The sequence below is a fragment of the Carcharodon carcharias genome, chromosome 16, assembly GCF_017639515.1.
Source record: "Carcharodon carcharias isolate sCarCar2 chromosome 16, sCarCar2.pri, whole genome shotgun sequence".
In the NCBI taxonomy this organism is placed as follows: Eukaryota; Metazoa; Chordata; class Chondrichthyes; order Lamniformes; family Lamnidae; genus Carcharodon; species Carcharodon carcharias.
Genome location: NC_054482.1, coordinates 100,068,725 through 100,096,193, shown reverse-complemented (window position 1 = coordinate 100,096,193; position 27,469 = coordinate 100,068,725). Strand labels below are relative to the sequence as shown.

Sequence of the window (27,469 nt, the reverse complement as noted above, 5' to 3'; positions counted from 1 at the left end):
AGTGAGCATTCTTTCACAGCTGAGACCCGTTCAGCTACAGCTCCATTGACATGCCTGGAGCCTCTGAAGCTTTTCTGCCCACTCAAGCAGCGCAAAAGCATGAAAATGGCACCAAATGCTCCAGACCTTTTCACCCCTCGGGTGCAGGCTGCAAATTAATGTGCGCTTCTTGGGGCAGCAGAACAATTGGCCGACTGGGCAAGTTGTACAATCCCCTTGCGAAGCTAACCATGGCGCAGTCACTGGTGGAAGCGCTCACAGGCCCTTGCGACGTCTTTATTAAGGTTCGGACCACTATCCATTATGGTTCAAACTAACAGGGCAGCCTTGTAGTGCAGGTTAGGAGAACGCCTACACCTGAGCTGAGAGCACAGCATGCAGTCCAGTAGCTGAAGCTGCTGCCAATCGGTCAAGTGGAGTGGGGCGGAGGTTGATGGGTTTTCAGACAGCCAATGGGTGCACTACACACTGGCCTGCACTCTCCCACATGCATGAAGGGGCCTTCAGACTTAGCCAAGAAAGGTTCTTAGGCCACCCATGCTAACCCAGACATCTCTCTCTTTGATCCTGCAGGAGGGGAACATCAGGATCATGGAGCCTGGTGAGTTAGGATATGCCTCATGGCTTACAGGGAGCAGAGAAGAAGAAGAAAGTGGCGGAGGAGCACCTCTGTCAAGATGAAGGGGCGGCAGGGCCTGCTGCTCATGTAGCTGAAGATTCACAGAGAGCTGTTGCTTGTCGGCACCTCACTAGACCCATGGTCTATAGACACCACCTATCATTCCTGCAGATGACTGAGAACCCAGTGTTGCTAAAGACTGCGCATGTCTAGGCAACTGGTTAGTCATATATCCCACCTGCTGCAGGATTTGGCACCGCAGGGACATGGAGGGTATCTACTACTGGTGGCTGTGAAAGTGACCATGGCCCTCAATTTTTACATCAGTGGCACCTTCCAGGGCTCCACAGGTGACCTGTGTGGGATCTTGCAAGGCTCCATGCGCAAGTGCATCCAGGAGGTCATAGACACCATCTTTGCGAAGACGCAGAACTTTGGGCATTTTGCCCTGTATCAGGAAGTAAGAGTGCTGGGATTTACGTAGATCTCAGGTTTTCCACAGTGCAGGCTGCCATCAACTGCACCCACATGGTGCTTAGATCTCCATGGCAACAAGCAACTAGCTACATCAACCACAAGGGCTTCCACTCGCTGAACGTTCAGCTGGTGTGTGACCACCACAAACCCGTACTGCAGGTCTGCGCCCGACTCCCAGGGAGTGCCCACGACTCCTACATCCTTGGCAGGTCTCAGGTCCCTGACATCTTCCAGGGTCCAGAGAGGCTGTGGGGTTGGCTCCTTGGGGACAGGGGCTGCCCACAGAGGGTGTGGCTGATAACACCCGTGCGGCAGCCTCAGGCTGCAGCAGAGCGACGGTATAACGAGGCTTATGCCTTAAGATGGACTTTGGTGGAACAAACGATAGTCATTCTGAAAATGAGATTCTAGTGTCTCGACAGGTCCGGTGGAGCACTACAATACAGTCTCCAGAGTGTGTCGCGCTTCATCGTCGCTTGCTGCACACTCCATAACCTAGTGCTGCAACAAGGCTAGGCCCTGTCTGAGGATGGGATGGAGGAGCTGCACGTCTCCTCTAATGAGGAGGATGACAAAGGGGATGGTGGTGATGAAGGTCTCAAAGGCCAGAATTCCGGCGATGAGGCCATCGCACTGGCCAGAAGAGACAGGCGTGATCGGGAGGCCCTCATAGCTGCAAACCTCATGGAGGTTCATGACGAGATGCAGTGAGGACACTCTTGACACCTTCACCTTGCATCTGTGAACGTTTGACTCCTGTGTGGCTGATGGCAGCGCACATACCCTCAGTGCTCAGGCTCATGTCATGGAGATGCAGCAGAGGCCCTAATAGTCACTAGATTCCAGGAAGATGATGATGACATGCAGTGAGGACACTCCATAGATCTTCACATAGCCTCTGTGAATGTCTGACTCCCGTCTGGCCGAGGGCAGCTCACTTGCGCTCAGTGATCAGGGTCATATAATGGAGATGCAGCCGTGAAATTTTAAATGCACCTGATCTTTTGCCAGCCTTCAGCACCTGTCCCCTTCAGGAACACACCATCACTGGTCACAGATGCTGAAGAGATGGGGGCCAGCCCCTTCTTAAAAGTGCTGAGAGCACACAGAGAGAATGAGAGAACTCTGTGGTGCCTGCCCATGATATTCTGGCAGCAATGACCAGCACCATTGAGGTGCAGGCATCACTAATGAGTGTAAAGCCAGATCATCCCTTTGGTCTGAAGGTTACACACTGCACAGGGAAGAGGCCCTGGACTGAGAAACCTGCCTTTATCTTGTGCAGGAACCAAGGTTTCACACCTGAGTGACAACTGCTCATCAGAACAAGAAGTCAAAGACAAGGAGACATTCGTGGGAGTTTATTTACAATAATGGCCATTGAGTACAAGTGATTAACACCCGTGCCCAGGCTGACAAACTGCATCTTCTTAACCTTCCTAACCCTGCCACTATGTCTTGGTGCTTCTCCGATATCCACAGCAGAGGTGAGGGCAGCCTGCTGACTGCGGTGCCCTGTCTGTGATGACTGTGGCGAGCGTCCTCTGGAGGGCCGAGACCTGGAGGGCCCTGCCCTGCTTTTGGGGTCCTGCTGTGTGGCAGCGGCACCCTCCTCGGCCTGTGGAGCTGCAGCTGCTGGGGTGACAGGAAGAGGGGATTGGGATGGGCCGGACACTCCCAGAGTCACTGGGTAGATGGCCCCAGGGCGTGCACCTGCTGGTCCTCCTCTCTGTGGGTGCCCAAGGGCCCCAGGCTGACTCCTTGAGGAGAAAGGGTAGCTGGAGTGAAATCGAGCTGCCCTGCATCCATCTCGCATACAGACTGTTGAAGGCCAACCATGGTGTAGGAGATGGAGCTCAACCCATGCAGCAGTGCAGAAGCAAAGCCCTGGACTAAGGTCTCCATGGTGGCTGCCATCCTGCCAGTATTAACCTTGGTGCATTGACAGGCCAGCGCTATCACCACAGACAGAAGGTGGGTGGACTCGTCCATTGTGCCTTGCAATCTGAGGAGTGCAGCGGACACCCCTTCCTAATGTTCCCGAGCTTGCCTTTGCAGCTCCAGCAACTGTGACGTGACCAGATGCTCCTCACCTGACTCAGACTCATAAGATTTCTGGCCTCCAGCAGTCCCCCAAGAGCCAGAAAACTGGGAAGACCCTGCCACTGCCTGCAGTGGATCAGACAGTGCAATGTGCTCAGCAGATTGTGACCCCGAGGCTACTCTAGAACTAGGTCCCACCAAGGTGTGTGTCCCTGTGCTGGTGGAGGGTGTGGCTGAGCGCTGTGATGGGTCTTCAATTAGGGTGTCATCAGATTCTTTTTCCAAGGCGTCTTCGGGGCTTGAGTCGAGGACCTGGCTCATGAGCCCCTTTGCTGTTTCCCAGATGTGCCTGTGAAAGCAAGGGGAGATAATTAGTGCATGGCAGTGGCCTGTGAAAGAGGACACATCACTCATAGCATGGTTGTCTGATGGATGTTGCACTGCCGGATCCTCACTTGGTTGAGCACCGCCAACCTCACCGTCAGCACAGGAAAGTTCCAGATCATCACTGGCCAACTGGATGGACTCTATTTTCAAAGTCTGTGAGGAACTTGATGTCAGGCGTTCCTCCACCAGTCTGCAACCTCTCCCTTTTGTTGTGTGCCAGATTGTCCTGCATGAATACAGATGGAGAATATAAGTGGGATGCCTGCCAGGCCAGATGAGAAGGATAGCTGGCATGTGTGGTGGTGAGTGGTGCCAAGGCCATGATAAGGACACGATCCACAGGGCAGATGAATGTGTGTGTGAGAGTGTGATTGCTGATGTCCCTTAAACTGGCAGTGAGTGAGATCCCTATGGATATGTAATGGGTTTGCGAGTGTGTGAGTTAAGAGTGATGAGAAGAGTGACTTATCCTGGCAGAACACAGGAGATTATTCAGCCTCTTTTGGCACTGGATGGCTGTCCTCTTCTGCAAGGCATTGGCGCTGACCACCACTGTCACCGCTTCCCATGCTGGATTGGTGACATTGCTTGCTGGTCTTCGGCCAGAGCAGGGGTAGACGACTTCACAGTGGACCTCCACTGTGTCCAGTAGGTGCCCGAGGGAGACCTCACTAAATATGGGGGCAGCATGTCTCCTCCCTTTGGCAGCCATGACTTTGCAGAAGCTTCTGATGCCTTAGAGAGTGCTAGCTCTGTGCAGGGTCACCCTTTGAACATGGCGCCCGGATTACTGAAAGCCTGAGGTGACGGCAGGGAGGGCAAATCAGAGGCGATCTGGGAATGCGCCAGGGATGGGACGATATGGCCCAAAAACCCGCCATTGCAGCCGTGGGTAAAATGTCCTTTTTTCCCGCCCGCTACTGCACTTTGTGCAAATCTGGGATGATTCCACCCTTAGTCCCACTCCCCTGCCTCATCCCCATAGTCCTGCAAATCTCTTCTCCTCAGATAATTATCCAATTCTCTTTTGAAAGCCACGATTGAATCAGCCTCTACCACACGCTTAGGCATTCCAGATCCTAACCATTCGCTGCATAAAAATGTTTTCCCTCATGTCACCATTGCTTCATCTGCCAAACACTTTCAATTGGTGTCCTCCGGTTCTCAATTCTTCCCCCAGTAGGACAGTTTCTCCCTATCTACTCTGCCCAAACCCTTAATGTTTATGAACACCTCAAACCTCCTCTGGCTCAACCTTGTCTTCTCCAAGGACAGCAGCACCAGCTGCCCCAAATAAACTGGTGGGAAAGTAAGTTGCAATGAAGAAATAAGAATTTTACAAATGGATATGGACAGGTTAGGGGAATGGGCCAAAATTTGGCAGATGGAGTTTAACATGGGTAAATGTGAGGTTATCCATTTTGGTCAGAAGAATAAAAAAGGCGACTTATTATTTAAATGGAGAGAAACTTCAGAATGCTTCAGTGCAGAGAGATCTGGGTGTCCTTGTGCATGAATCGCTGAAAGCTACTACACAGGTACAGCAGGTAATAACGAAGGCAAATAGAATTTTGGCATTTATTGCTAAAGGAATAGAGTATAAAAATAGGGAAGTGTTGTTGCAACTGTACAAGGCATTGGTGAGACCGCACCTGGAGTACTGTGCACAGTTTTGGTCCCCTTACTTGAGGAAGGAGATAGTTGCATTGGAGGCGGTTTAGAGAAGGTTCACTAGATTGATTCCAGAGATGCGGGTCTTGTCTTATAAGGAGAGACTGAGCAATTTAGGCCTATACTCACTAGAGTTTAGAAGGATGAGAGGAGATCTAATGGAGGTATATAAGATGCTAAAGGGGATAGACAAAGCAGACGTGGAGTGGATGTTTCCCCTTCTGGGGCATTCTAGAGTGAGGGCCATAGTTCTAGGCTAAGGGGTGGTAACTTAGATCAGAGATGAGGAGGAATTACTTTTCTCAAAGGGTCGTGAACCTGTGGAATTCACTACCTCAGAGTGCAGTGGATGCCGGGACGCTGAATAAGTTTAGGGAGGAGATAGATAGATTTTTAATTAGTAATGGGTTGATAGGTTATGGGGAGAGGGCAGGAAATTGGAGTTGAGGCTAAAATAAGATCAGCCATGATTGTATTGAATGGCGGGGCAGGCTCGAAGGGCTGAATTGCCTACTCCTGCTCCTAGTTCTTCTAGTTCTTATGTTCTTATGTCCACATAACTGAAGTTCCTCATCCTTGGTGCCATTTTCATGAATTGTTTCCGTACCCTCTTTAATGTCTTCACATCCTTCCTAAAGCATGGTGCCTAGGACTAGACGCAATACTCCAATTGAGGCCAAACCAGTTCTGTTGAAGGGTCATGAGGACTCGAAATGTCAACTCTTTGCTTCTCCGCCGATGCTGCCAGACCTGCTGAGTTTTTCCAGGTAATTCTGTTTTTATTCAGGGTTTTATACAGATTTATCAGGACTTCCATGCGTTTGTACTCTATGCCTCTATTTATAAAGCCCAGGATCCCGTATACCTTTTTAACTACTTTCTCAATCTGCCCTGTCACCTGCACACATACCCCCAGGTTTCTCTTCTCCTGCACCCTCTTTAGAATTGCATCCTTCATTTTCATATTGTCTCTCTGCATTCTTCCTTCCAAAATGAATTGCTTCACACTTCTCTTCATTGAATTTCATCTGCCACTTGTCTACCCATTCCATCAGCCTATCAGTGACCTTTTCTTTCATTAACTTACAGCATGTGGGGGTCACTGGCTGGGCCAGCACTTATTGCCCATCCCTACGTGCCCTTGAGAAGGTGGTGGTGAGCTGCCTTCTTGAACAGCTACAGTCCCTGGGGTGCAGATACACTCACAGTGCTGTTAGGAAGGGAGTTTGAAGTTTAATACTATCCTCCTCACACTTCATAATACTTCCAAGTTTTGTGTCATCTGCAAATTTTGAAATTGTGCCCCGTGCACCCAATTAACATGTAATAAGAAAAGCAGGGGTCTTAACGGTGACTCCTGGGGAATCCCATTCCTCTAGTTTGGAAAAAACCAACCATTCACCTCTACTTTGTGTTTCCTGTCACTCAGCCAATTTTGGGCTGCTTACTATGCCTTTTATTCTCTGAGTTCTAATTTTACTCACAAGCCTGCTATGTGGCACTTTATCAAGTGCCTTTTGGAAATCCATGTACTACATCAACCACATTATCCTTACTCAACCTCCCTGTTACCTCATCAGAAAACTCAAGCAAGTTAGCTAAACACAATTTGCCCTTAACAAATCTGTACTGGCTTAGCTTAATTCATTCATGTTGTCCAAGTGACTGTTGACTTTGTCCCGAATTATCATTTTTAAAAGCTTCCCCACCACTGAGGTTAAACTGACAGGCCTGTAGTTGTTGGACTTATCCCTACACTGTTTTTGGAACAAGGGTGTAACATTTGCAATTCTCCAATCCTTTGACACTGCCACTATATCTAAGGAGAACTGGAAAATTAAGGCCAATGCTTCCACAAATTCCACCCTTACTTCCCTCAGTATCCTTGGATGCATCTCATCTAGTCCTGGTGACTTATCATCTTTAAGTACAGACAACCTATCTAATGCCTCCTCCGTGTTAATTTTTCACCCATCCAGTGTCTCAACTACTTCCTCTTTCACCACAACAAAGATGGATGCAAAGGTGTTCATTTAGTACCTCAGCTATTTCTCTGCCTCCATACTTAAATCCCCTTTTTGTGCGGTAGCAAGAGTGTTCTGGAAATTACTATTACCTTTGAGGTCCTGCTTGTTAGTTTCCTACCCAGCTTCCTAAGCTCATCCCTCTTTCTATCTTTATTATTGGTGCCGATATGGACTATATGTTTACACTTGCTTCTCAGAGTGCTCCGCAGCTGGTCAGTGACATCCTTGACCCTGGCATCAAGGAGGCAACATAACACACTGAATTCACGTCTGTAGCTGAAGAAACAGCTGTCTATTCTATCAAATCCCCTATCACTCGGGCTTTTCCAATCTTCCTCCTGCCTCCCTGTACAGCTGGTGTCATAGACTTGGCTCTTGAAGCACTCCCTAGATGAACCATCACTCTCACCAGTACTGGTTGGAGAGTGAGATGCATTCTGGGACTCTTGCACTACCTGCCTGATCCTTACCGATTTCCTGACAATCACCCACTCCCTCTCTGCATGTATATCCTTACACTGTGGGGTGATCAGATCTCTAAGCATGCTTTCCATGTAGCTCTCAGCTTCCTGGATGAGCTGCTCAAGCTGCCATAGCAGGTAACACTCACTGTGCCTCTGGTTATCCAGGACAGAGAAGTGACCTGGAATTCCACATGGAACAGGATGTACAATCCATGTGTCTGAGTTGCCTTGCTATGTCTCTATTTCTTAAACTAATAAACTTACTACATATATAGATAAAGACTCACCAGTTACTCACCAATGAGCTGCTTCTCCTGTGCTGAAGACACTTTACTATATAGGGAGGTTAACTGAGCCTCATCATACCTTAAGTAGAGAAATCATCTGTAGTGTATATATTACACATAACCATTCTTTCAGCGTAATGCGTGAGTATTTTTTTAAGAAATAGCCATGGGATAGAAATTGAGTCGTCACTTGCCAAGATACACATAAGGGCTGGACGCCCAGGAATCTGCCAGATGCAAGTGGTTAGATTAACCAGGATTGTTTTTTTACATATTTACTCATGGGATGTGGGCGTTGCTGGCTAGGCCAGCATTTATTGCTCATCCCTAATTTCCCTTGAGAAGTTGGTGTGTGGTACCTTCTTGAAACATTGCAGTCCATGTCTTTTAGGAACATTCACAACGCTGTGAGGAAGGAAGTTCCAGAAGGTTGACCCAGTGACAGTGAAGGAACTAAGGATGCTAAAAGCTATGTTTGACAGATAACTGGATTGCATGTAGTAAGGGTGTCAATAGTTATACAAAGCCTGGGCAAAATGTGAATGTCATTTCATCAGATTATGCTGGATAATGAATATACCTTCAACAGGTCTGACTAACAGTTCTATATTCAGGGATCTGTTGATTTGTGGAATAGATATAGCATCCTTTCCTCTAATTTTAATTAATTTTAAAGTGGACGGTTCAAATCTATGCAGTAAGTGAGAATGTAGCATCACACACATCTAAGCATCATGTAAGGGAATCTAGGGCAAGTCTACTCTTCAGAAAATCTAGTAGATTATTGCACTGTGCTAGAGATATAATCTAAAGAAGATATTTGAATGCCCATGGACTGATTCATCAACTGTCATTTATCATTATTTGAGCTCTTTGTATTTTACTGTGGTTTTTAGCTTCTGTGTAATTAATTTACTTTTAATAAATTGGACTGGTTGTAGCCTGAATGCAATGGCCTGGCAGTATTTATCACCTTTAGAAACAGACAACCCTTGGAAATTAAAAATAAATTCACATTTCAAACGGGACAATGAAGCTGTCATTCTAGTACAGCTAAGGGACTGTTAGAGCATCTGAAATTGTATGTTTTGTAGACTATGATCAGACAGTGACTATATCATGGTGATTTATGCATCATTGTAGGTATGTGAAGTTGGAAATTTCTCGATCCATATAGCCTTGAGGAACCTGCGTTCAGAGGGTAAGCACCTCTCTACCTGCCTGTTGCTTTTCTGGTGGTGACCTATTTCCAACAATGTGTTCTTGTCAAGAGGTTAAGTTAGAATAGATCACCTTTTCAAAGTTCACTCCACCTCACCCTACATGTAACGTCTCTGCACAATTCTATTAGGAAGTGGTTTGTATGTTCAATGTTCTGCTAGAAGAATGGGAACAGCAGAAACAGAACAACTAGGGTGAAATAATTTTGATGTTCAAATCCTTAGAATGTCACAGTGCACTTAACAGCCATTTAATTACTGTTGTAGATACCAAATGTGACAATATTCACACAGCGAAGCCCCACAGACAGTAGTGAGATAAATCACCAGTTTCTGCTGGTGGTTGAGGAACAAGTGTTGGTCAGGTCATTAGGGGAACTCCCCTGTTCATTTTGGAATACCGATGTTGAACCCTTTGCGCCTGCCTGAGCAGGCAGATGGGACTTGGTTTATCATCCCACCAAAAAGGCAGCTCCAAAGAATGAGGCTGGTTTATGTCCAAGGGCTGGATTGTCACTCTGAGGGTGGGAAACACAAGGCGGTGGGCAGGGTGGAAGCAGCCACTCATTGAGATTTTCATGGAGGCATCCCCTTAATTGGCACGAAGACTGCTTCCCTGTCCAGTTAAAGACAGTGGGTGAGCTCTTGAAGCCAGTGGGCCAATCAGATGTCTTCCAGCTTCAGAAGAGCAGCAAACTTTAATGGATGTTAAGTAACTGTGAGAGTGCTTCAAGGTGGAGGCACCCCCTCTAACATTTTGAAATATTTCATTAAACAAATGGATCTTGCAGCCAGGCCACCACTTTGGAGGGGGTGGGGGTGGGGACAGGAATCCCTGTAAAGGTGGCCTGTGGCTGGACTCACACCCAGGCAGGGAGGGAAGGCCTCTGGACCTGCCACATTGATTCCCAGGTCTGCTGCTGGGGTCCCACCGACAGGTACCTAAACCAATGTGGGAAACTGGAAGCTGATTAGAAAATTCCACTCGTGGTCCCTTTAGTGGGACTTGTTTAGGCTCCTAACAAGCCTAGTTGGCCATCCTTGCTGGCCCCAATCCCGCCTTCTGAACAAATGGCCTGGAGGCAGCATGGAGCTGGGAAAGCAGCAGGCCGACTCGTGGGGCTATTTTTCAGCCACTGCCAAAAACCCAGCCAGCACTTAAACCCATAACGTTCTGACTTAGAGGCGAGATCGCCCCCACTGAAACATGGCTGACATTTAGGATGGACTTCATAGAGCTGGATGTTTAGACCTAGCCAGGGGCAGGAACTGAAGCGGGTGGACACAGAATGCCACGCCACTGGCTCCGTCCTGCCCCAGGCCGTTTTTCCAGATGTGGGATGTGTGGTGGGGGGGGGGGGGGGAGAATGGGAGGCCGATAGAGTGCTTCATTAAGACATTTAAAGGCCACCTTAAGGCCAATTAAAGGAGTGGGATTTTCAAGTCGGCCTGCACGTTCTGGAAATCAGTTCAGCCGACTGCAGGTGATGTCTCGGTGACAGACCAGTGGGAATTGGAGCTTCAGTGAGGCTTAGAGGTCCTCCCCACTGCCTTCCCCAGCCTACCTGGGTACAGCAGCAGCCTCAGGTCGCCCTGTGGAGATGTTCCTCGTGGCCCGGCTGTAGAGGCCATTTCGGATTTGAAATTATTTTAAATCTAAGTTCAAATTTTAAAGAGTTGGAGAGAGGGCGCCTCCATTTTGAAGTGCCCTCTCCCTCAATTACCTGCCGGGATTTCCTGCTGTCCTCTTTCAAGCCGAAACGCTTCTGATTGGCCCTTCAGTTTCGAGAGCCCACCCACCATCCTTATTTGGACGGCAAGCCTGCCCTCTGGCTGCTAATTGGCGAATCTGGGGGAAAAATCACTGAGTGAAAACACCCATTTGATCCTGACAACCGGGTTCAAAATCCAGAAAGGGAAAAAAATAACCTTCTAATCCTGTGTGTGCACTTTACAGTATAGACAACATCGACACCATACAACCAATTCCCATTATCCCCCTTGCTCAGAAAGGTCGTCAATAAGTATCTTGTACTTTTTGACAGAATGTTGTAGGACCAGCTGTCAAGAGTAGAACATTTTCAAAAATGAAGTCTTAACTATTTAATTTGATATTAATTTGTCCTGTTGTATTCTCTTTCTGGGTCTGCTTGCTCCTCACAGCCTGTTCTGTTTCTTTTTTAGATTCTCGTAATCACTGGCTCCTGTTTTCTCTAATTCACATTACAGGGATTTAAAAAGATTGTTACCTAAACCAGCTTATCAAAACCTTAAGCCTAATGTGAGGGTGGAGTGTACGTCACACAGGCAGCCTGTTCAAGGTCTCAGGGCTAGGAGACAATCCCTTATGTTTGGACAATATCCCTATTTATGATGAGCATGTGCCTGTTTTTCTCCCCCCACCCCATCACAGGATCCAAGATGCGCAGGATTCCTTACCCAACGAAGAATCCTTTCACTTGGCTGTTTTTCTTTGTGTCCTGCCCCAATTACACCTATGAGGTATGTTTGCTGTTGGGAGCACACACACCCTTACAGCCTACGCAGATGTTGCATGAAACTAACAGCGCACCTCTCAAATAACCTTTATTGAATGTAAGTTCCTGCTTAGAGTTGTTTGGTAGCACAGAAATTAAGTATTGCTGAAAAAAGAGACATGCCAAAGCTTTTCGTCTTGCACCCATCAAGACCCTTTGCAAGAACACCAATATAAGGAGGAAACAACAATTTATACGGTATGTGAAGAGAGTGCCGATTGGTTGGCAGGTGGATTCTGACTGGTAGAGACGTTGCCTTGGAGAATGCACCAGTGATGGTGACTGACAATTAATTGCCAAGCATGGTTTGAAATTTAAACTAGGCAGCTTGACCCTAATTAGTCACGCTTCTTTTTTCGTCAATACATCAATCCCTGCATTAGATTGCTCTGCTGCGAGGTTTGGCAGTATTAATTTCCCTCTTAACACCCTTTATCATCTAACGTGCTGGATGTAGAATTTGCATGCATTCGGGGCAGAACTCTGTAACACCACATCAATGATATCAGAAACGCCGTTGGTTTCTGGTGATACTGCACTTCTCAGCCTCTCTTCAGAAAACAGTGAAGAGTTTAAGTAATTATACCTCAAAAGCTGTATTTAAAAAAAAATACCAGCGATACCCAGATATTTGAAGCATGATTCGCATAACGGGTTCACCTTCCTGAATCTTGGGGCTGAATATTTAACTTTGGGAGCGGGAAACAGGAGCCGGGATTTTCCAGGCCCTGCCCCTCCCTGCCCCAAACAGCCATTCTTTAGGATTGTGACTGGGGAGCCCCCTTCATTGGCATGAAGACAGTTCACTGTCCGGTTAAGGGTCGCAGGCGGGTTGTCAAAGCTGGAGGCCCAATCAGAGGGTACAGATGAAGGGTGGGATTATGTGGCCCCCACCGCTGTGGCGCTGTAAAATGGGGCGAGCCGTTCAGAGGCCCATTGTTCTTCGGTGGGTGTGTAAAACCCTGCTGGCGAAATTTCCACCCTAAGTAACTAAGAGAGCACTTCATCATGGGGGGTGGGGGGTGGGGGTCGGGGGTTGTGGACTGCGCACCAACTTTTAAAAAAACTTTAAATAATGAAAGATCCAGCAGCTAGGCCACATGTGTTGCAGGGGGGGAGAGGCAGGAGTGGATTCCCCCAACAGGATGGCCTTTGGTGCACCTGTACCCAGGCAGGCAGAGAGGGTCTGTAAGTCTGCGCTGGCTGAGTGGTAAGGATGTTCCCACTGGGTACCAATACCCCCCCCCCCCCCCCCCGCCACCATGGTATTTGAACGTACCCCCCCATATCATGTCAGGAAACTGGGAAATTCCAGTTGGCCTCTCTAAACCTCAGCTAGCAAGGCGTTTAATAAAGCCCAATCGGCTGCCTGTCTTGTTACGCCCCCCGAGCCGGCCTTTCCCCCACAACGGCTGGTGCCGGGAACAGTGTCGGGAAGCTGGCACGCTAGCCGGTGCCGGCATTTTTTAGACACCGTTCCGCTTCTGCCCCTGATCTCGGCAGGATTCGAAAATCCTGCCCTCAAACTTGTTGCTTCTATCACATCCATCTGTCAGACTGGGGCTGGCAGCTGAGTGAGTTGGTCAGGAATCTGGCTGGAATTGTTTGTCTGCCCTCTGATGTGTAGTGAAGGGGAGAAAATATTCCCTTAAGAATTTTCTTTGTTATGTTAACGCCTGAATCCCAAGACCATGCTGCTAATAATAATCACTTGCTTTAACCATGGATGCTGCACTTAATGCAAACTAAAACTCTGAGGAACAGATTGTTAATTCACTTTTAGTTATTTTACACGGATTTGGCCCTAACAAAGAAGAACACTACAATTACATTTTTGACTATGCAACCTGCTATATTGCAGTTAAAAGACCTAAAACGGGCTAATAGTCGCAATTCAAATCATGATCATCTTCCTTTGCTTGTTGATCTACAGGTGGGATCCTGGATTGGTTTTACCATAATGACACAGTGTCTTCCAGGTAAGACATTATATGGCAGTAATTTGAATTTCCTTATAAAATAAATTCAACACAAGCACAGAAGAAGAGCTTCTAAATACATGTACGCAATTGCCATTTAACCTTTTCTTTACTTTGCCTTTCAGTTGGTCTCTTTACCCTGATAGGTTTCTTCCAAATGACCGTTTGGGCTAAAGGCAAGCACCACATGTACCTGAAAGAGTTTAAGGATTACCCCACCTTCCGCATGCCAATAATTCCTTTTTTGCTATAATGTAGAACAATTTGAAGCCATAGAGCAGCAAAAGGAACAAAGCCATCTTGGCAGAAATTCTGAACCTTATCGACGTACTGACATTCTGTACCAGGGCTTTCAATGCATGTCAATCTTCAGCATGGGACCGCCAAATTAAACTGCTCACGACTGTGTTATTGACTCAGGTCTCTGTTTGTAGCACACTCCCCCAACTCAAGAACATTGTTGGTAGATTATCTTATTACTCTTCACCGTTGCATTATAAACCAGGTCGATCCAAGGCTAGAACCTCCCTCATGACCTTACATTAACTTTGCCTTGCGCTGGTGCTCAAACGTTTAATCACTTCTCATGCTGCACAATCACAGTCTTTGATACTTTCCTGTCCGCTAAGCATGTTTGCTGTTGCCTGAGTGTAGAGATGGAGAACTTCACTGTTACTGAGACTTTATATACACAGATGCTCACAACAAATTAAGGGCAGCCTATGCGTGTTATTTTGCAGATCCTTTGCTAACACTGTTTGTCTCTGAATAAAAAGTTTAGCTGAAATGTTTTCTCCTCTTTTCAAATCCATAAGTGCCAAATAAAGGAAGAAATGAGATGTTCTAGTGCTCGCTTTATTTATTCTTTTCGCGGGCGTGGGTGTTGCTGGCTCAGCTGGCATTTTCATTGCCCATTCCTAATTGCCCTTGAGAAGGTGGTGGTGAGCTGTCTTCTTGAACCGCTGCAGTCCATGTGGTGTAGGCACACCCACAGTGTTGTTTGGAAAGGATTCCAAGATTTCAACCCAGTGACAGTGAAGGAACGGCGATATAGTTCCACGTCCGGGCGCTGTGGGGCTTGGAGGGGAATTTGCAGCTGGTGGTGCTCCCAGGCATCTCTGACCTTGTCCTTCTAGGTGGTAGAGGTCGTGGGTTTGAAAGGTGCTGTCGAAGGAACCTTGGTGAGTTGCTGCAGTTATGGCCTGATAATGCATGTGTAGTCAATACCATCCAGTTAAATGTGCACATAAAGAAAGACTTGCATTTATATAGCACCTTTCACAACCTCAGGATATCCAGAAAGTGCTTTACAGCCAATCAACAACTTTTGTAGTGTAATCACTGTTGTAATGTAGGAGATACAGCAACCAATTTGCACACAGCAAGTTCTCACCAAGCTCAATTTGGTAATGGCCAGATAGTTTCTTTATTCTTGGTTGAGGGATAAATATTGCACAGGAGGGACAGCTCCTCAACTCTTCCTCATAATAGAGCCATAGGACCCTTTACACCCACCGGAGAGGGCAGATGCTACCTTGGTTTAACACCTCATCCGATGGTAAGTGGCAGAGTTTTATTGTTGCATTGGGAGGGCGCTAATGGTGAATGTTTCAAATTTGCAACAGCAAACAGTGTGAGCATCATATTTTTTGGTAGTGCCGACAAATTCTGTTGGTTTGACGGCTGGAAAGCAAGCTGGCTGGGTGAGTTGTTTTGTTAAACACAAATCCTGTCTTTGTGAGGAGCCCCCTCAGTGCCTAATGCTTTTTGCCTATCGAAGAAACCTCTCAAGATCTTGTTCCAAGTGGAGTACAAGGGGTACTTGGATCCATGATCCAGGAGGGAGTTAGTCCACTTTATAGCTATATGTGAAGGGACTTATCGAACACCCAACCCTAGAAATTTCTCTCCAGGCCTCATCAGGACAAATTGTGAATGTTACAGAACTTCGCCCATTCCTATCAACCATCATTTGGATTTGGTGGGTGGTTGAGGTATTGATGTTGGCCGGAACATTGGAAGAACTACCCTTTTCTTCTTCCAATAATGTCATAGATGAAATGGCCTCAGTTTAATGTCTCATCTAAAAGATGGCACCTCCAACTTCCTCAGAACCGCACTGAAACCTCAGCTTAGATCAGGAACTCGCTTTGCTGGAGTGAGACTTGAACCCATGACCTGGTGACTGAGTGGTAAGGATGTTCCCATCAACGTAAGGTTGACACCTGCAGAGGTGACACATGTGTCAGGATATGTCCTGGCGAGAGTGAGGTAGTGTACTATTTAAGAGACTTCTTTCTGTACAACAGTTGGACAATTGGTTGCAAAAGCATTGGGAAAATAGCAATTTTGAAATGCTTCTGCCTGCTGTTTGCCCTCCCTATTTATCCGGGCTTGAGACTGGTACCGCACATACATATAAATTAGGAGCAGGAGTAGGCCATTCGGCCCCTTGAGCCTTCTACACCACCTGATAAGATCATGTCGTGGATCACCAATACAAACTTGTCTGCACCAGTGCCCTGAACAATAATGTTTGAAGATGACATTGAGCTTGGGGTGAGGATGATGAGAACATGACTGAGTATATGGAGAACTGGAGAAAAGCACTGGAAGACAGACGTATAAAGGTCAGTAGACGAAAGACCCAATTTATGGACTGGCCTAGGGAATAGGATCAGAGTGAAGGTGTAAAGATTATTCGTGAAGACTTGGGAAAAGTGAATAGGTTCAAGTACCTGGGGTCAGTGGTGGCAGAAGATGGAAGTGTGGAAATGGAAATTAAACAACTGAGTAGCGCTAGTTGGAGTAATTGGAAAAAGTGGAGTGTTATGTGATAGAAAAGTATTGCTGAAACTGAAAGGAAGCATGTATAAGACGTTCTGAGACCGGTCTTGTTATATAATGCAGAATAATGCAGAAACTTGAACAACATCAAGGAAAGAGGAAGAGTGACTGAATACTAATGGGATGTGAATGCTGAGATGGATGCGTGGAGTAACGAGAAAGGACAAAATCAGGAATTAGCGCATCGGGAGGGTCAGTGAAGATTGTGGGAGCATCGAAGAAAGTGGCCAAGTAGAAATGGTATGGTCATCTGGAGAATGACCAAGGAGAGAGAGAGGAAATATGGTGAAGCAAGAGATGGAGATGGGACTGCCAAGAAGAAGTAGATGGAATGATGTGATAGCGAGGGATTCAAACACAGTGGGATTGGAAGAGGAATGGATGACTAACAGGCGACGGTGAAGGGTGATCAGGCAGCATTGTGACAACTCCAAGTAAAATGGGAGAGGCTAAAAGCAGAGAAAGAAGAAGCAGGAGCAGAACTACCACTCAGCCCCCTTTGTTACAGACTCCACGGTGGCTGGTTGCACAGGTCTTGCTGCAGTGCAAGGGGCTGAAGGTCTTTTACAGGTAATTGCAGCAAAGGCATGTCAAAATTGCTACCTTCCCAATGTTTTTGCAACCAATTGCTGTACAGAAATAAGTATTTTAAATAATACACTGTTTCACTCCCACCAGGATCATATCCTGACACGTGTGTTACGCCTGCAGGTGTCAATCTTGTGTTGGTGGGAACATCCTACCGCTCAAGTCACCAGGTCATGAGTTCAAGCCCCACTCAGGCAAAGCGAGTTCTGAATCTAAGCTGAAGTTTCAATGTAGCTCGGAGGGGGTACTGCATTGTTGGAGATGCCATCTTTCAGATGAGACTTTAAACTGAGGCCAGTTGATCCAGGATGTTGCTTGAAGAAAAGGGTAGTTCTTCCAATATTCCGGCCAACATCAATCCCTCAACCAATATCACTGGATAAAACAGATTATCTGAACATTTATCTCATTGCTGTTTGTGGGATCTTGTGGTGCACAAATTGCCAACACATAACAACATTGACTATATTTTAAATGTACTTCATAACCTGTAAGCCATGCTGGGACTTCCTGAGGTCATAAAAGGCATTATAGAATGCAAGGATTTTCTGCATAGTGTCAGGCAATTGAGGTGGGATTTTGAGCGAATAATATTATCCTGTCATTCCCGACTCTCACTTGACGACACAGTTGGAGACAGGCACAATAAATACTTCCAACAGAAATTTGTAACACTGAATGGTGGAGACCTGTCGCATTTTTTTGTATTCTTTCATGGGATATGGGTGTTGCTGGCAAGGCCAGCATTTGTTGTCCATCCCTTAAGAATGTGGGGGTGAGCTGCCTTCTTGAACTTCTGCAATCCATCTGGTGCGGATACACCCTTGGTGCTGTTCAGAAGGGAGTACCAAGATTTTGATCCAGTGACAGTGAAAGAACGCCAATATAGTTCCAAGTTAGGATGGCATTTGGCTTGGGGAGAACTTGCAGGTGGTGATGTTCCAGTGTGTCTGCTGCCCTTGTCCTTCTAGGTGGTAGAGGTCACAGGTTTGGAAGGTGCTGTCGAAGGACCCTTGGTGAGTTGCTGCAGTGCATCTTGTATATAGTACACACTGCTGTCACTGTGCATCAGTGGTGGAGGGAGTGAATGTTTAAGGTGGTGGATGGGGTGCTGGTCAAGTGGGCTGCTTTGTCCTGGATGCTGTCGAGCTCCTTGAGTGTTGTTGGAGCTGCACTCATCCAGGCAAATGGAGAGTATTCCATCACACTCCTAACCTGTGCTTTGTCGCTGGTAGACAGGATTTGGGATTCAGGAATTGAGTTACTCGCCTCAGAGTTTACACTCTCTTTCGTGTAGCCAAAGTATTTATATGGCATGTCCAGTTCAGTTTCTGGTCAATGGTAACCCCCAGGATTTTGGATAGTGAGGGATTCAACGATGGTAATGCCATTGAATGTCAAGGGGCAATGGTTGGATTCTCTCTTGTTGGCGATGGTCATTGCCTGGCACTTGTGTGGTGTGAATGTTACTTGCCACTTGTCAGTCCAAGCTTGGATATTGTCCATGTGTTGCTGCACTTGTACATGGGCTGTTTCCGTATCTGAGGAGTTGTGAATGATACTGAACATTGTGCGATCATCAGCGAACATCCCTTCTGACCTTATGATGGAAGGAAGGTCATTAATGGAGGAGCTGAAGATGGTTGGGCCTAGGACACTACCCTGAGAAACATCAGCAACAATGTCCTGGGACTGTGATGATTGGCCTCCAACAACCACAGCCATCTTCCTTTGTGCTTGGTATGACTTCAAACAGCAGCGAGTTCCCACCCACCAATTCCCATTGGCTCCAGTTTTGCCAGGGCTCCTTGATAGCGCACTTGGTCACGTGCTGCCTTGATGTCAAGGGCGGTCACTCTCACCTCACCTCGAGAGTTCAGCTCTCTTGTTCATGTTCGAACCAACGCTGTAATGAGGTCAGGAGCTTAATGGCCCTGGTAGAACACAAACATATGTTGCACAACCTGCACATAAATATTCAAGAACACTTGCTATAATTTAGAGAAAGAGTTTGTATGGCTCTTGGAAATAGACTGAGTGTAAATGGCCCATATCCTAGTTATCCAAGATGAGTAATTGAGGGATGGGGTGTGTGGAGGGGGTGCCATCATAGTTGATCAGAAAACGTTTTGTGTGAAATCTTACTGCCTTTGTAAATATTCTTCCATTGAGGATAAACGTGAGTTCTGACCTTGATGGTCTGTCAGCCCTCCTGTGCAATCTTCACAGAGGTGGCCAATCAGAGGACCTGCAGCTTTGGAAGGCCGCCACCTCCACCAGGAGAGGTGATGTTCATGCAGCAAGGAGAGTGCGAGGGCGCCTCAACATGGAGGTGGCCTTGGAGCCGTGTGTCAAAGTTAAAACTGGTGAGGGCCGATGCCAGTAGGCCGCTTGTAGCAGAGTGGATTTGTTTGGGCCTAGGATGCGGCCTTTCCTGCCCATGGCCCCCTCACTGGAGCCATGGGGCCTCCAGGCCACTCTGGCTGCAATCAGGTGGCTGCCTCCACTGAGCTGCCAGGCTCAACAATCAGCAGGAGGCCTCTCTGATGCTGGGAAGATCCCAACAGAGTCTTCCCTTAATTAGCCTCCCAACTGTAATGTATTGGTTACCCACCACTGCGGCGCAGTATGACTCTGCATCTGGCAAGATCGACTGGAGGCAGGAACACTTCAAGCCGACAAGGATCTTTTCTATTTCCTCCCAGACCTGTCTCCAAATCTGCCTCAGGAGGCCTCATGAGATCCCAACTTTTGTCTTCATCTGGAGATCAGCAGTTTAGGAAACCGTGGTCACTTCTTCCCTCTTTAACTCTCTTCCCTTCTTTCCAAAAGATGCCAACTTATGGTATTGATCATTGTTGCTCAGTCGTTTGGAGCTGACAGTACCACAAATAAGACAAAAACTGTCTGCACGCGGGCAGAGGTCACGATGCCAATTAGAAATGGGACTCAACTTGGCTGGAGAAGTGTGAAGTTAAACAAATGCAGAGCAAAGCTGTCAAATCAGTTCAGAAAACAGATGGCAAACCAGCTTCAGACCTGACCGAAATTGACAGGGAGTTTGCAGGGTATCAGAACTGACTTGACACACTGAACCCCATGGGCAGGATTTTCCGGTTGTCAGGTGAGTGGGCCCGGGAGCAGCCGCGAAAAGGCCCCCGCCCGAGATTGGCCCCCACCCGCGAAAAGGACTGCTGCCCGCTATTGGCCCCCGCCCGCGATTGGCCCCCCACCCGTGATTGGCCCCCGGCTGCGATTGGCCCCCGACCACAATTGGCCCCCGACCACAATTGGCCCCCACCTGCGATTGGCCCCCGACCACAATTGGCCCCCGCCTGCGATTGGCCCCCGCCTGTGTTGGCCCCCAACCACAACTGGCCCCCGCCCGAGATTGGCCCCCGCCCGCGAAAAGGACCGCTGCCCGCGATTGGCCCCCGCCCGCGATTGGCCCCCGCCCGCGATTGGCCCCCGCCCGCGATTGGCCCCCGCCCGCGATTGGTCCCCACCTGCGATTGACCCCCGACCGAGATTTCACGTGGGCTGGCCAATTAAGGGCCAGTCTGCGTGAAGTGCGCGTTGAGAAATTCAGCGCTGCTGGGGTGGGGGCCGGGGGGAAGGGGAGCGCTAAGTCTGCCCATGCACGGGGGAGGTGCACTGAAAGCAGGGAGCTGTCTCAGGGAGCTGAGGATTTGTAGAAACAGGAATAAAGATTCTGAAGATGAGAGAAACATGTCCCCGCCTATGACTCAGTCACGTGAACAGGGACATATGAAAAATGATGTCTAAAAATTTTTACTCTGTTTTTAATCACTGTTGCAAAGCTGATGAGGTTTCATAAAAACCAAAGGCCGCCTGGCCAACTCACCTGCCCGCCAACCGGTTGGACGGGCAGCGAAATTTTGCTTTTAATTAATTGATTAAGGGCCTTCATAGGCCTTTTAATTGTCGGCGGGGGAACTGACAACTCTCGTGTGCCCCGAAATATCGTGTGCGTGATGACGCCGGGACGCTAGCCCGATGTCACCGTGTGCTATTTTACCCCCGATCAGGTCGGACATGCACCTGCCCGCGAGACTTAAAATCCTGCCCCATGTTATTTAAGAAGAAGCCGAGAGATAACATGGCAGCCTCCCCATCTCTGGACAAACTACACGTTGCTGGATACCCAGTAAATATACAAATATACCTAATGAATAGGCTCAATAAGCTAATTCTGGAAAATCTCTGATTTCTGTTGCATTTGTAACGAGGCCTTAAACATTCAGGTTCCCATCTTGTTATCAATGGCCTGTCCCCTCTGATAGGTATAGTAATAATAAATTCAGAAGTATGTCAAGGTTTCCAGTATATTTATTGTATTATGAACAAAATCTGACCCATGAGTAATTTAGTTCTTGGATACTGGGGGGGTGGGGGCATCAGCAGCTGAGAATATACCAGTTACTGGGGAAGAAAAAACTAAAAAAAGAAATAATTGGGTTTAGCATTTAGAGATAATTGCATTTTAATGTACAAATGTAGCACGTTACACAAATTCAGGGGGTTTCAAAGCGCTTTACAGCCAATGAAATACTTTTTTTGGAAGTGTGGTCACTGTTGTAATGTAGAAAACCTGGCAGTCAAAGTCCACACAGCAAACTCTCCCAAACAGAAATGTGAAAATAACCAGATTTACTGTTTTTGTGATATTGATTGAAGGATAAATATTATCCAGTACTCTGGGGAGAACTCACCTGCTCTTCTTTGACATAGTACCATGGGATCTTTTACACCTTTTACAACTGAGAAGGCAGATGGGGCCTTGTTTTAATGCCTCATTAATAAGGCTGCAATTCCATCAGTGCAAAACTCCCTCAGCAACGCACTAGAGCGTCAGCCTGGGTTTTTGTGTGCGAGTCTCTGGAGTGGGACTTAAATCCTCATCCTCCTAACTCAGAGGTGAATGTGCTACTAATTGAGCGTGGTAAAGGAGGCACAGGAATAGAAGAGGGTTAAATTGGGAAGTGCTATGTGTTTAAATGGGAAAGCTAGGTATATGGGTGGCTATATACCAATCTCATGGGATAGGGAGGCACAGGAGATCAGCTATCAGTTGCAAATGGACAAAAAAAGAATAAGTATCTGTATATTACACTTTGTTATAATTTTTCAAAAGCTCAGAACTTACTTAGTTACAAAACTTGGAAAAACAACGTGCCTGAAACAGAGGAGCTTCACAAAAGATTCAAAGCAGTTTTTTATTCACATCAGGATGTTCAGTTGACCTGTAGGTATGATAGACAACTGGCGGAATTTTCCATGCCCGCTGGCATAGGGCGTGCTCAGTGGCATGGGCGGTCAATATGGCGAGAGGTGGTGAAACCAGCTTGCAATTGTCTGCTCAGCCCGTTGATGGGGTGGGCCGCATTTCCCGCCATCGGGCTTTGGGAACCTCATTTGCAATACATCAGCACATCATTATTAAGGCCAGCTCGTCGAAATCGTCTCCCAGCCCCCTGCTGGATTGTCCACCCACGTCGGAGTGATTGTACAGCCAGTGCAGAACACGTCTTGACCAGTGTGACGCGCAGAAGCCGGGACTTACCGCCTTGCTCACATCATCGACATCCGAGGAGCAGAAGATGCTGGAGCCCGGCGGCGATGGGACTCTGGGGGATACGTCCATGACATGCTGGGTGGATTCTCATGGACGTGGCTCCGCTGCGAAACAGCTCACGGAAATTGGGAAGTCACCGTTGAGGGTCTGCTCACAACGGATGATGGTCGAGGGGGTGCAGAGGAAGGTCCAGCTGTTTTTGGGAGAGGAAGATGGGCCGGGGAGCGGAAGAGGAAAGTCTAGGATCGGCTTTGAGAGGAAGAGGTGTCAGGATGGGGTGAGGTTGGGTGGGTGGAGGGAGTGCAGAGGGAGGAGGGGGTAACAGGGGAGAAGATGGCAACCAGGTGGGTAGGCGTAAGGAGGGTTGGGGGGGTGGAAGGGGTCAGGGAAGGAGTTCGGATGGGGGAAGGAGTGCAGAGAGGGGAGGGAGTAAGGGTGGAGGAAGGAGTCAGGCAGGGGGAAGGAATAAGCGGGGGTGGAGTCCAGGGGGAACCAAAGCAGGGAGTCGGGGGAGTCCGGTGGGGGAGAGGTTCCAAGGAGGGAAGGGTTTTAGAGGGGCAGGTTGTCCAGGTGAACGTGTAGGCGAGGGCTCTGATAAGTCCATAACTACCTCCTGGGGAATGAACTGAGGGTGGAATGAGGGAACGCTGAGAATGACTGAGGGCAGAGTGAGGTGTGAGGGTGGGGGCTGAGGGTTCGATGTTAGTGGTAGAAGGGATGGTGAGGGTGGTTGGTGGGGACTAGGAGGCAGACACGGACCCTGCAGGTGCGAAGGAGGAGGTTGGGGAGGTTAATGTGGATCGGGTGGGATTTTTGAGAAGGACGAGAATGTACACATTCACCTGGACATCCCCGAAGGAAAAGGATTGTGGCTGGAAGGTCACGGTGGGGAGGTGGAAAGTGATATCGGTGAGGGGTCGACTGTGATGGGGGAAGGGAAAGGACAGAGAATGCACTAACAATCGAATCAAAACCAGACTGTCCAAATCGAAAGTGAAACAAGAGTCGTGGGTGAGGTCAGGTGCTTCATGGGAGTGTGATCATTGGATGGGTGGTGATGCAGGTCAGCTCAGATGGACAACTGAAAGCAAACCCCAACAGGCAGCATTGAAAATGCTCAGGACATTGAAGTGGTGTGATACGGGAAGGATCCGCTTGCTTAGGAGAGGGCCTGCACGGGGCTCCGAAAGGCCCTGCCCCACATACACTTCTCCCTCCAGAATCACTCGTTTGTCAGCTGCTCCCTCTGTGGTGACAGAGGGTGAGGTTGAGGGGTTCACTGGCAAAGGGGACTCAGAGGGAGAGACAGCCTCTCAGATTACTGAGTGGATGATCAAGGGGTGTCCAGCTGCCACTCTGCCTTCCTTTCCCTCTCACGTTAGCACTGCAGGAACTCACCCATGGCTCCCGTGATGGAGTGCAGGTCTGCGCACATCTCCGCGTTCTGCGGGACCAGGGTCTCCATGGCATTTGCCATCCTACTCATGGAGACCTCCATACGCGCACACATGGGCACCACTTCATCAAGCAGCAGGCAGACACACTTCTCCGACTCTCAAGCCACTCTGTTGAGGGCTTCCAACAGCTCTGCATGATGTTCCCCTGCCTTCTGCAGACTCTCTAGGATGAGTTGCAAGGCAGAGGTTCATCAACTAACTCGGACCTTACAGCTGCCTCTTCCCCAGCAGTCCTCCGAGTGCCGGGGAGCTAGGCCAAACCTGCCTCCTCCTGCTGCGGACATGCGTCCATGCGGTGACCACCAGATTGTGAATACAAGCCCGCTCTAGATCTAGGTGCCACTGAAGTGTGTGTCTCTGAGCTGGTGGGGAGTGTGGGTAAGCGCGGTGATGGGTCTTCCAGGCTGCTTATTTCCAGCTCTTCAATGGAGGAGGTGTACTCTTGGCTGGAGGTGAGGACGTGGATGGAGCTGAGGGACTGGCTGGCTGAGGGTGTTGGTTGCTTGGCAGAGCCCCCTATGACCCAAAGTAGGGATGATTAGAGCATGGCAGCAGAGTCAAAAGCAGGAGAGAGAGAACTTACAGTTGCGTTGAGAGAGGGATGATGGGCTGCAGGATCCTCACGAGGGTGTTCGCTACCGACATCCCCATTGCCGCAGGCATGGCCCACACCCTCACCCGTTAGTGCGATGGCACACTCCTCAAAGTGAGTGAGGAGCTGAACGGGGCCACTCCACCCCCTGGTCTGGGATCTCTCCCTGCTGATGTGAGCCAGCTTCTCCTGTGTGGAAACAGAAGGAGAGAGGGTGAGCAGGACACATGGCACTATGTGGAATGCTTGTATGGTGAGCGGAGCCATGAACAGGATGAGGACACGAGCTCCAGATGATATGAGCCTGATGGAGATGTGAGGGCGTGAGTGAGAATTAGTGGTGTTGTCCCTTGAGGTGTGAGCTCGCTGTGGATGTGTGATGGGTTTGGGAGTGTGTGAGTTGAGAGTGATGAGAAGAGCGAGTTACCCTGGCGGAATTGATGAGATCATTCATCGTGTCGAGGCTGTCCTCTTTTGCAGGGCATTGGTGCTGACCACTGCTGCCACCGCCTCCCATGCTGGATTGGTGATGCCGCTGCCCACCCTGCGGCCAGAGCCAGGTAGAAGACATCACGGCAGGTTTCCACAGTGATCAAAAGGCGCTTGAGGGATACGTCACTGAAATGGGAGACCGCAGTTTGCCTTTCGAGGCTTTCCTGTCTCTCGTGCAGCAGTCGTGGGCCGGAAGCACTGAGGGGTGTGCGTGCAGCTGCACCTTAAATATAGTGCCCGGCATGACGAAGTGGCGAGGTGATGGCATGGCCGGCGAATGAGAGTCCGACAGCCATGGAAACAGCGTGTTTCCTGGGAACGCATAATTATTGCAGTGGTAAGAACAAAAAACTGCGGATGCTGGAAATCCAAAACAAAAACAGAATTACCTGGAAAAACTCAGCAGGTCTGGGAGCATCGGTGGAGAAGAAAAGAGTTGACATTTCGAGTCCTCACGACCCTTCAACAGAACTGAGTGAATAGTAGGAGAGGGGTGAAATATAAGCTGGTTTAAGGTGGGTGGGGGGGGGTGGGGGGGGATGGGGGGAGAGAAGTGGGGGGTGTTGGTTGTAGGGACAAGCAAGCAGTGATAGGAGCAGATAATCAAAAGATGTCACAGACAGAAGAACAAAGAGGTGTTGAAGGTGGTGATATTATCTAAACGAATGTGCTAATTAAGAATGGATGGCAGGACACACAAGGTACAACTCTAGTGGGGGTGGGGTGGAAAGGCTAACAGGGCATAAAAGGTATAGATTTAAAAATAATGGAATTAGGTGCGAAAAGAAAAATCTATATAAATTATTGGAAAAAACGAAAGGAAGGGGGAAGAAACAGAAAGGGGGTGGGAATGGAGGAGGGAGTTCAAGATCTAAAGTTGTTGAATTCAATATTCAGTCTGGAAGGCTGTAAAGCGCCTAGTCGGAAGATGAGGTACTGTTCCTCGAGTTTGTGTTGGGCTTCACTGGAACAATGCAGCAGGCCAAGGACAGACATGTGGGCAAGAGAGCAGGGTGGAGTGTTAAAATGGCAAGCGACAGGGAGGTTTGGGTCTTTCTTGTGGGCAGACCGCAGGTGTTCTGCAAAGCAGTCGCCCAGTTTACGTTTGGTCTCTCCAATGTAGAGGAGACCACATTGGGAGCAACGAATGTATTCGACAAAATTAGGGGAAATGCAAGTGAAATGCTGCTTCAGTTGAAAGGAGTGTTTGGGCCCTTGGACGGTGAGGAGAGAAGAAGTGAAGGGGCAGGTGTTGCATCTTTTGTGTGGGCATGGGGAGGTGCCATAGGTGGGGGTTGAGGAGTGATGGGTGATGGAGGAGTGGACAGGGTGTCCCAGAGGGAACGATCCCTACGGTATGCCGCCGGGGGGGGGTGGGGGCAGGGTGTGGTGAAGGGAAGATGTGTTTGGTGGTGGCATCATGCTGGAGTTGGCGGAAATGGCAGAGGATGATTCTTTGAATGCGGAGGCTGGTGGGGTGATAAGTGAGGACAAGGAGGACCCTATCATGTTTCTGGGAGGGAGGAGAAGGTGTGAGGGCGGATGCACGGGAGATGGGCCGGACACGGTTGAGGGCCCTGTCAACGACCATGGGTGGAAAACCTCAGTTAAGGAAGAAGGAGGACATGTCAGAGGAACTGTTTTTGAAGGTAGCATCATCAGAACAGATGCGACGGAGGCGAAGGAACTGAGAGAATGGGATGGAGTCCTTACAGGAAGCAGGGTGTGAGGAGCTGTAGTCGAGGTAGCTGTGGGAGTCGGTAGGTTTGTAATGGATATTGGTGGACAGTCTATCACCAGAGATTGAGGCAGAGAGGTTAAGGAAGGGAAGGGAAGTGTCAGAGATGGACCATGTGAAAATGATGGAGGGGTGGAGATTGGAAGCAAAATTAATTAAATTTTTCCAAGTCCCGATGAGAGCATGAAGCAGCATTGAAGTAATCATCGATGTACCGGAGAAAGAGTTATGGGAGGAGGCCGGAGTAGGACTGGAACAAGGAATGTTCCACATATCCCATAAAGAGACAGGCATAGCTGGGGCCCATTCGGGTACCCATAGTCACACCTTTTATTTGGAGGAAGTGAGAGGAGTTAAAGGAGAAATTGTTCCGTGTGAGAACAAGTTCAACCAGAAGGAGGAGAGTAGAGGTGGATGGGGATTGTTTGGGCCTCTGTTCGAGGAAGAA

At 48.5% G+C, this 27,469-nt stretch overlaps 1 protein-coding gene across 1 annotated transcript in view; it reads left to right on the top strand.

Annotated features, from left to right (window-relative positions):
- Positions 1-14,550, top strand: part of LOC121289220 (very-long-chain enoyl-CoA reductase-like) — a 55,240-nt gene extending 40,690 nt beyond the window's left edge. Inside the window, exons 9-12 of the mRNA XM_041208433.1 lie at positions 9,119-9,176; positions 11,609-11,697; positions 13,666-13,711; positions 13,837-14,550. Coding sequence (XP_041064367.1) covers positions 9,119-9,176; positions 11,609-11,697; positions 13,666-13,711; positions 13,837-13,964 — 321 coding nt within the window. The 3' untranslated portion in view covers positions 13,965-14,550. The remainder of the gene's footprint in view (positions 1-9,118; positions 9,177-11,608; positions 11,698-13,665; positions 13,712-13,836) is intronic.
- The last annotated feature ends 12,919 nt before the right edge of the window (positions 14,551-27,469 follow it).